Genomic DNA, 10,478 nt, shown 5'->3' with positions numbered 1-10,478 from the left:
ACATGAAGCAAAAATTGGGAAAATAATTCATGTAAAGATACTACATGCAAAACTGCTGTCACATGACTGTCACATGACTCAACATTTGCTAATATTCCCTTTATAAACAGAGTTAATGCTCTTTGGACAATAAGAAAATCAGAAAATAATGAGTGACATTTAATATTGAGGGTTTGTTTTGTTTTTTGTTTTTTTTTGATGCTGGTCCTGGGGCTTGAACTCAGAGCTTGAGCGCTGTCCCTGAGGTTTTTCCTCAAGCCTAGCACTCTAGCACTTGAGCCACAGCTCCACTTCCAGCTTTTTTAAAGTAGTTCATTGGAAATAAGAGTTTCACAGACTTTCCTGCTAGGGCTAGCTTCAAATGGCCAACCTCAGATCTGAGCCTCTGGAGTAAATAAGATTATAGGTATGAGCCACCAGTGCCCAGCTGAGGAATCCTTTTTTAAAGCAGTGATGTCAAAATGAGAAAAGATGGAACTAAAAAATTACAAATCGAATGAAATGGCAGGGAGGGAAAGGGCTAACTCAGCCATATTAAGGAAAAATAAAAATAACCTTTGAATAGGAGGAAAACCAGACACAAGCAGTCACCTGTGAGGAAGGACCTGGTGGATAAGAGTTCTCCACTGACTCTCCACTGCCAGCTCTTTTAGGGAGGGACAGTAAACTGCAACCATCGGCTATTACAGCAGGCCTTCCTCCTGGCAGGCATCAGGAGACAGCAGGCTGTTTACACACTGATTTCTGAATACCTGATGCCAGCCTTCTGTACCTGCCAAAAACTGGTCCTGCCTGTGCCTCAGCCCTAGGTAAAGTTCGTTACATTTCTAAAGGAACCAAAGAAAATGATCTAGACCTTTAGGTTTAAGAGTTTCCAAGGTGTTTACAAATCATCAATATGTGCCACATATATTTCTTTTACAGTCTTAATATGTAAACATCATGATAAACAGAATTGATAAGACATATAAACTCCTCTAAGAAAGAAAATTATACTATGTGCAGACAAGACTCAATTACCTCATAACAGATGACCAGACATAAGTTTCCTGGCCCATAATCCCTTTCAAAATCTCATTTGAGAAGATAATTTCCACCATTTCTCAATAGTCATACAACAGCTGAGAAAAGTAACAATTATTGCAAACTTAAAAATAAGACACTTGCATCAGGCATTCAAACATGATTGTATTGTCTTTTAGAAGATCTAACGTAAATCTTGCAAAAGAACATTTGTTTTGAAATACTGTTTCCACTACTTCTAATATAAATTATTTCTCCATCTGAGTCTTTTCTCTCAGAAGTTAGACATGCCACATTTCAGGTCCCTGCTGTAATTCAACATCCAGAAAAGGGAAGGATGCCCTGTGGGCATAGCCAGTTGTGAGCTAGCTAGATCATATCTGGCTTTGTCTAAGCTGACACCTTGTTCTGCAGCTCATGAGGGACAAAATGAGTGGCCCCAGGTGTGTGAGCCCCTTTGCCAGTGACATCTCATAAAATCTTAGCTCATGGTGAAGCCCAGCTTTTCCTTCAACCTTGAGTTTCACAGGCAGCAGGTGTTGGGTGATTCATTAGAACCAGTTGTCTCACTGCACAAGACAGCTCCAGCTTGACTTAATATTTGTGGGTCTGCCTGGAATCTAACTAATGTATTACTGTTTTACATTCAGATTTTTAAAAAGGAGATTTTGAGTCAGTGCTCACTTTTGAGTACTCTGTAGAAAAATAAGTTAGGTGAGTAGTGCCTGTAGAGGCATTTGAAAAAGTCTTCTGGCATTTCAGACAAACCTAGCTGGATTCTTATCAGTAACTATTGATGCGAGCCATATAATTACAGCTGACTGCTAATTATATGGACAGTCGATGTTTTCCAAGTTATTGAGCCAAACATTACCTCTTATTACCTTCCAACAGGAAAAATAAAAACATGCTCCATAGATTATTTGGTGAAATATTTTTTTAAAATCACAAAAATGAAAGCAATCCTTCAGGTCTTCTTGAAGAATTCGTATGTGCACTAGAGGGTACCCACAATTATTATGTAACAGCTAATTAGAGGAAACCGTGTGTTCATGTTTCAACTTTTCCATAAGTCCCTTCGGGAGGCCTGTAATGCTTGGGGAAAGCCTTCAGCTGCAGGGAATTAAATGCATATTTGCGACTTCCAACATTCTTCATTGTATTTTCTCTTCGACAACCCTCACTGGGGAAAAAACAAGCACAAGAAATGACAGCAATAAAAAAGGAAAAAAGAAAAGACTTAAACTAAGATGAAATGAACTGATTATTTTCATAGCATTAGAAAAGACTGACTTAAATGGGTGCTGAATTCACCACTTCAATGAATACAGACATAAGATGGCAGGCTTCTGAATGAGGCAAGGGAGAGGCACAGGGATGCGCACATGCGTGTGGGGCTGTGAGGCTGCGTTTCTGAAAGCCTTGTGGTATCTATGTGGAAGCAGGTTTTCTGTTTAAGTTAATGGTTATTTTGTGCTTGTGGGCTGATTATTTGGGGTTCTATTGTAACTTGAGGTTCAATGGTTCTATTTACAGCAAATTTAATATGAAAAGAGAAACATTGCTACTCTTACCAAAGACTTTAAAGAGCTGTACTTTCAGATATAAGCAAGCACTATAATCACGTCAAACTCAAAATGCTCATTTTGCTTGTCTGGCTCTCAAGGCTGATATGACACCCATCCCCAACTAGGAGACAGCTAGCTGGGTATAAAGCAATCCCATAGGCCTGTGCAGTCTGCCTTGCAGGGCGTGTTATGTAGGAGTGACCTTACTGAGGTCTTTGGTGGTAGCTAGCTATCATTGTACAAGTGGAAGTCACCTCTAAAACAAATACTACTGAACCAGAGAGCCCACTGGTGCTTTTCCCTGGGAAAGTCACTGCTAACAACATTCCTATTAAATTTGATTGAGAGTTTCCATGGCAACCTACTGGCAAAACAAATGATGCCCAAGAGGAAGAGCAGTAGACCTCACATCCCCAGTGAGAGTCTCAGGGAAGTTCTCTGAGAAATGTTCTGGGGTAGACGTAAGACAGGAAAAAGCAATTTTCAATATAAATGCCTTCTCAAATCACAGTATAACTTGATTTTTCCTACTGTTCTAAGACCAGCAATGAAATCAAGTAGTTATTAAGTTCAGTATAAAATCCCCCGTATGAGATGGAGAATTTGCAATCACCAAGAAATGGTGTTTTAAAAAAAATTCAATTTGTATCAAGACCATGTTATACATATAAAAAATCATTGGCAACTGTTCACACCTTTGTAAGTGAAAATGACAGTCCCATTACAGCTTTTGGAAAGACAGTAATTCTTTTTAAAAGATAACCGTACGTATTTTAGAAAAGCATCCTCCTAGTTGCTATTAACCAATATATTGAGTTAAATATTTTCTTATCTCAGAACCTGAAGCCTTCACCTGGATAAGTGCTACCTGAGTAAAACACCTGGACCATATCAGTAACCACCCGCCCTCCAACAACTGATAATGATCACATTTAAACATTCTCTGCATCTTGTATATACACTTCTCCAACTTGGGGAGGGGAAGGGAAAAAACAAAATGCTTAAATAGGGATACAGGTTGACCCATGGTAACAATGATATGTACAAGACGCTATGTTGAAAAACAAACTTTACAATTTAGGTGGTTTGGGGGGTGAGTATAGTTTTGGAGATGGGAGGGAAGGGATGGTAGGGGAAAAACAAATGAGGGAGGAGGTAACAATACTTGATAGCAAATGTACTCATTACCTTGCTCATGTAACTGTAACCCCTCTGTACAGTATTTTCACAATAAAAAAGTATTAAAAATCAAAAAAATATAATTCTATTTTTAAAGCAGAAGCGATAAGATCCTATGTACAGTTAATCTTTAATCCTTGGAAGCCCTTACATTGACATACTATTTCACATATGGCTTCTCCATTCCATAGATAAAGACAAACTTCTGAAAACCTAGCTATCACTAGAAAATACCAAACTCCCCTGAGAAGGAAGAATAATTTGTGAATTTTGATATTTTCTTGTATTATACATGAAAGGAGCTAATACCTGGTTTTGAACACTGAAAATAATGTACATGAAACTATAATCAAGATTACCAGCTGATTTCAATTTCATTTTTAGATCATTTTTCCTATATGGTTGTTTATAAAATCTGGCTGCTGTACTAGTTCTGCATCCTGCCAGTATCCTTGTGTGAGCTCAGCTATCTGTTAGTTGGCACTCTGTCAGCAACAAGGTAAGGTGAGAAAGACAGGCCTTGGTAACTGGCATTTCCCGCTACAGAGCCAGCAATGACCGTGTGGGATGCCTAATTTTTGGGAGGCAATAACTCATGTTCAGAAGGTCTTTCCAGTCTAAGCAAGATAGATTTAATTATCCTGAAGCCACAAGTTTAAAATAATTATCAAAAAATTATACTTTTTTCAGTACACCCATCTCTCCTCCTCCCCCAGGTACTGGGATTGATCCCAGGGCCTAACATTTGCTAGGCAAGTGCTTGCCACTTCAGCAATGGCCACATACTTTTTTTTTTTTTTTGATATTTTGTTGAGATAGGGTTTCACCAACTTTTGATCTCACTGAATTTTGCCTGGGCTGACCTTGAACTCAAGATCCTTCTGCCTCTGCCTCCAGAGAGGCTAGGATCACAGGTGTGAGCTACCATAACTAACCAGAGGATGTTTATTTTTCTTTTCTTTTTCTGGTGCCATGGTCTTTTTCTTTTTTAGGGCCAGGGTCTTGCTAGGCAAGTGCTCTTCCAACCCCATGAACATTTATTTTTGAAATGAAAATTCAAATGAAAACCCTAAAGAAATCTCTAGCTTTCCTTTCCAGGAGGCCTTAGCATCCTACCACTGCCACAGCAGATTCTAGGAAGTTGCTTTGTGGAGGGAGAATATAACATCATTTTAATATCTCTGTTTGAACCAAGGCACAGGAGTAAAGAGTAAGCAGTGACAGTCATACTTGCTGAAAAGCTGAATGATATCACTAATACTTCAGCATGAACATGATTTCAGAAGCAATCTAAAAGCCATAACAAAAAAGCAATAATCCGCTTCTTGAATGATCTCCCTATCCCACTTTCATCTTACTGACTTTTTGTTAAGGCAAGTAAGATTTTGAATATGTATTTGTCCTGATTCATTAGTAAAAGGTCTTAACAACATTGAAATTCAGCATAAAGGGCAAACAGATATTTAAAGAACCTCCCCACCTCAATCACCTGCAGCAGTACCCTACCTAGCACTGGCCCCTCTTTAACTGGAGGCTCAGAGTGGTTTATTACCTTTTACCCATCTCTTGGGGGAAAAGAACAAAGAACTTACTCCTTTTTTCCTTCTCATTTCTTCCATATAGGACAGGAAGGTGGTACTGGCCATCTCCATAGGCCATGTGGATGTCAGGTTATGGTGTCCTGGAGGGCCTTGTCCTGGAAGAGCTCTTCTAGCAAGCTATGGCTAGCCATTTCTGGGCAGTGGGTCCTGAGAGGAGCCCCACAAAGTGCCACAGAGCTCTCTGGGGCTCTGAGACAGGAAGACTGTCTTATAATCAGAGGTCTACCCTTATCTAAGTGGGGTCTCTGCTCTGCCAGGCCAGAGTATGTACTGAGGCCAGAACCATGGGCATCAGGAGGGCGCCATCCAGCGCAGGAATCACACTGCTGATGAAATATGGCTGTGGACGCTACCCTCCCTCTTTCAAATGATGCTAACAAAATGGTTCAGAGCTAAAGTATATACTTTGAAGTAAAAGAAGGTAAATATGAAACATGCCTTTCAGAGAATCATAAATTAAATAAAACATTGTCAAGTGACTAAGGCATGTTGCTATAACTTGCCACTAACAACTGATTAACAGTAAGACTCTGCTAAAGGATGCCACAAAACAGCCACCACAGTTATTTTAGAAAAGACAAATATACTCACCCACAGGGTAACACAGAGGTCCCTGGGGATCTTGCAGTAATCAGCAGGTCTATAAAGAAGTATGTTTCTAGGATGGCCTTATACTGCAAAATTTAAACTGTATGACATTTGTCATTTGTTGTCAACTGCTTCTCTGACTCCTAGAACCTGTACCCTAGGTGGTTCCACAGAGTAAGAACTGCAAGGCTAGAAGAGAGAATGGAGAGACCAGATTCTGCAGTGAACTGTGTTTATGTGTACAAGGGCGATGATTCTGGAAACATAAGCTTTTCTAACTCACTCCAGTTCTTTAGACTGGTAAAAAAAAAAAAATCCATTGCACAAAATACAGCAGATGGGGGAACTAGCTGAAGGGCAACAAAATAGAAGTACAAGGTATCATAAACCAGAAGACAGAGAAGCCACTGCATTTCCTCTCAGGATGTGGGGAACATTCCCTCACCACACTTTCTGTGGCTCTCTTCGTAATTACCCTCTGCCACGTATGAATGCTAAAATCTCAAGTCATCCTGTTTTAGGACATTGTAACACAGCAGAAGTGAAAGTGAGCCTTTCTCTCTCACAGCTCTACCTGACACAACTGCTCACAAGTTAGGCCTCCTTTGTTTAATTTTTTTTTTCATATTTTTGGTTGATTATTATTAATAATACTTGATTAGTAAAAGATAAAAGATGTATGATTTTAACCTGAAATTAGGTAATTTTAAATGAAAAATGTTATTTCAAGAAAAATAAATGCATGTAACTTTAACAGCCTTTTGTTACTGTGTGCACTAATTCCTGGAAGCCGTTTAATAATCCAGTCAAGAGTAAATCTGAAGCCACATGCAACATGTTATCATTATGTGCTCCTGACATTGTACAATGTGTTATTGTATTCACAGCTGTATCATCCCCAATTAGAAATAATAAACATAAGCAAGGAGATGTTATAATGCCACAAACTGTTTGCTACAATAATCCAGGGACTACGCTTTAAAATGAAAGCAGAAAGTACATGTCCTATTAAATAGGTTTGTCAAGAGAAGCCAGTTATAAAGCATCTATCTTTTTCTTTTCATTTTTCTTCAAAAGGAAAGGAAAGGTTACCAATACACTTAAAGAACAGTATCAAATATACAAATTCTTTTCAGACAGAATCCCTTTTTCTTGGAAACAGGGCACATGAGATGTACAGGAAATAATAATAAATAGTTTTACATAAAAAGGCCAGAGATTTGGTACAAGTAATTCCAGGCCAGTTAAATAATGCAGTAACAGGGCACCGTAAGAACATGTTACAAGCACTGGAGACGCTGCATGATTGAAATGAACAAGTCCTCTTGGCGAAATAATTTGGCAGGTATTTACAGTTCAGAAGAATGAAACGTCAAACTGTAAGGCATGAAATATTTCTTGGCAGACCACGCTTTGACACCTTCCTTCTGTCCAATTAGGTACACGGTGGCTGGACATATGCGGGCACTTTTGTTATTGATTTTTCACAATGATACTCATTTACAACGCAATTTGGTCACCAGGTATGCTATGCTCAAGAAGAGCCACACAATCAGTAAATTGGGGCTCAGAGCTAATAGAGGAATGGAACAGAGGAGGCTGGGGTCTAGCCTTAAGTCTCGGATGGGCACCAGGCCGCTCAAGTTCTTCTGGGTGACTACCTCCCGTGTTCCAATGCTGTGAAAAGGAAAAAGGTTGGGAGAAAGGAAAAGAAAAAAAGGAAAAAAAGAAAGAAAGAAAGAAAAAGAAAAGATACACATGCGATGGATTTTACCCAAAAGTATGCAAAAGGAAAAAAAAAGGAGAACCAAAAGATAAAAAAAAAAAAGAATGGAATGAAACCACAAGAGAAAGAAAAAATGATATGCAAAGGAGGGTATAAAAGGAAGACCAAAACAAAACCAGCACAGTTACAGGAAAGGAGGAGAGAGAGAGAAGTGAAAATAAGAAAAAATACTGCAGTCTACTGAAATTAAACACATGTAGGTTGAAGAAATGGTTTTCCATGTTCACCCTCTCTCAGTTGGCCAAGCACAGCTCCATGCCGCCCACCATGCCCCCACATGCTGCAGATGGGCATTTCTGAGAAGCAAGCTGAACATGAAGAACCACAGGGGTTTGACCTTCTCACAGATGCCTGAGCAGGAGCTGGAACAATGGAGTTGGCCAAGACTGCCCCTTGATGAACACAAACAAAAAGCATTTATCCCAGGTCTGAACCCTATGCATATTCCTCCCAGCCTGGGGGTGGTCTCAGGCTGAGCAGTGGCAGGGTGTACCTTACAAGATTCTTTTCTACAAGATGAGCCCCAAGAAATTCAACCAACTCCACATTAGACATTTTTTATTTTTCCTTCGTTTGGTGCTGAAGAAGAAATGAAAATGTGGGCATAGGTCAGTGATAAAGCACATCAGGCCTGGGCTCAAAAGGGGGGGTGGGGAGGGAAAGGAAAAGAAGGAAAGGAAGAAGAGAAGTAAAGAAATGTACTGAAGTGAAATGGAACCCAGAAGCTCTGGAATGGCCTTGCTGTTGTAATAAGAGACATTTTCCAAGCTGGCAAGCATTGCTTGATGGTCACATTCTATGCTAAGCTAGTTTGGTAGTCACTGCTACTCAGGAAGGCCCATTATGTGAGGGTTTCAGCCCCTGACAGGGGACAAAGGGACAATTTTGCTTGTCCCATTATCCTCAGCACTAGACAGTCAGTCATGTTTGCACTTTTTAGAAGTTAAGTATGTGATTCTCTTCCCAACCTCATGTTGAGTAGTGCCATTCTGGGAGCTTAAAATGGGTCTAGCCCACCTATTTTCAAATGGGCACCTATTTATGTCACAGAAATTGGCATCCACTGTAGATCAGTGTTTAGTGTGTTGGTTGCTGAACAGCCTAACTCTGGCCATTCTTCCCCTGGGCCTCCAAGAGTCAGCAAAGTGTAGGCTTTGTTCCTATATCTACCTCTCCCTGAATGCTCTACTTTCCATCTGACAAAGATAAAAGAAAGCCAAAATGTACTCCTCTGCTCAAAAACATAGGTGAGATTAATTTGTCCCCGCTAAGGGTTCTCAGGTGAGCTGCAGGTTCTATCTGTAATTTGTGGCAAGGGGTAAGAAGCAGAGCAAGGTTAGGGAATGGTGCCCCCTCCCATATAAGGAAAGTTCTTTCCTGCTCAGAATCTTGGGTTCCTGTCCCCCACGAAATACAGCCTTCTGAGCTCAGAATGGAGAAAGTAATGACAGGACCAATGAGGGTAGAGGTGGATACTTCAGGAAACTTTGGACAGGAGTGTGACTAGTATGGAAGCAGCTTGCTAATTTGTTTTAAATTATTTAGTTACAAAGGTGTAGGCTTTTTAACCTAAAGAACTATTTTAGCAAACATGGTGTGTGGTTTAGATATGAAGTGTTCCCCTAAAAAGTTTTTAGAGTGGGGTTCGAAGACAGTCCAGAAAGTCCATGTGACTCTATTTCCAATTAAGCAACAAGAAAAAAGAAATCACATAGTACATTAAAAACTATAACAACAACAACAACAACAAAGTTTATAGAGTAAGGACTTTGTCCCTGTAGCAAGCAGTGTTGAGAAGTGGGTATTGGGGAATTAATTGACTGGATCATGAGGGCTCTGATTTCATCATCAGGTTAATATACTAATTGGATGAAAATGTGCAGAATATGGGGGTGGGGGGGGAGAGTAAAACTGTGGAAGGTGGAAGCTACTTGGAGGCAGTAGGTCACAAAGGGAAGGGTTTATCTTGTATCTGACCTGTTCCTTTGTGCTGCTTTCTGCTTCCTGGCAACCATTAGGTGAGCAACCTTGCTGTACCATGGTCATATACCATGATGTGTGTATCTCACCGTGGTCCAGAAACAACAGAGCCAGTTAATCATGCACTGAAGCCTCTGAAGCTGACAGGAAGAATAAATCCTCCTCCCATCAATTGCTTTTCTCAGGAACTGTGTCACAGCAGAGATGGAACAGAAAAATGAGGTCACTGCAGTGAAAAACCTTGACAAATGTGGTTTTCATGAAGCCTTTGTAACTGGTTTGTGGAAGGAATTTGGAAAAGCCTGAAGAAATGGGCTAGAAAAATCTTAGTATGCCATAAGTAGAGTTTAATTGGCAACTAAATGGGAACTCTAAACACCAGAATGCTTAACAGGAATGCAGACAGTAAAAACTATTCAGGAAGTTTCAGATGGGAGCCAGGACTTAGGAAATGAAGTGGAAGCCACTCATATTAAATTCTAGCAAAAAAGTTATCTCCATTTTGTCCTTTTCCCAACACTTGTAGAATGATGAACTAACTTATTAAGCAAGGCCTTTCAAGGCAGCTCACCATTCTGGCTATTATATTGGTATAATGGTTTTGTCTCTCTCTTTCCACACTCCCCCTAAACAGATCTGCTCTACTACACTTCTCCCCCACGGATGTTCTGCCTCACAGCCTGAAGGCCCTGAAGCAATGTAGTCGGCTGAACATGTACTGTTCAGTTGAAACTTGAGCCAAAAATAAAGCTT

General features: G+C 40.0%; 1 protein-coding gene across 3 annotated transcripts in view; it reads right to left on the bottom strand.

The window, feature by feature from the left end:
• Window positions 1-1,043: 1,043 nt before the first annotated feature.
• Window positions 1,044-10,478, bottom strand: part of Inpp4a (inositol polyphosphate-4-phosphatase type I A) — a 123,300-nt gene continuing 113,865 nt past the window's right edge. For all 3 annotated transcript variants that reach the window (XM_042695430.1, XM_042695432.1, XM_042695431.1), the window contains one exon: window positions 1,044-2,206. In XM_042695430.1, coding sequence (XP_042551364.1) covers window positions 2,074-2,206 — 133 coding nt within the window. In that variant the 3' untranslated portion in view covers window positions 1,044-2,073. The remainder of the gene's footprint in view (window positions 2,207-10,478) is intronic.

This window comes from Dipodomys spectabilis, unplaced genomic scaffold, assembly GCF_019054845.1.
Source record: "Dipodomys spectabilis isolate Male_0828 unplaced genomic scaffold, ASM1905484v1 ptg000187l, whole genome shotgun sequence".
Lineage (NCBI taxonomy): Eukaryota > Metazoa > Chordata > Mammalia > Rodentia > Heteromyidae > Dipodomys > Dipodomys spectabilis.
Note: the sequence above shows the minus strand (reverse complement) of the source record. Positions and strands in the feature narration are given on the sequence as shown.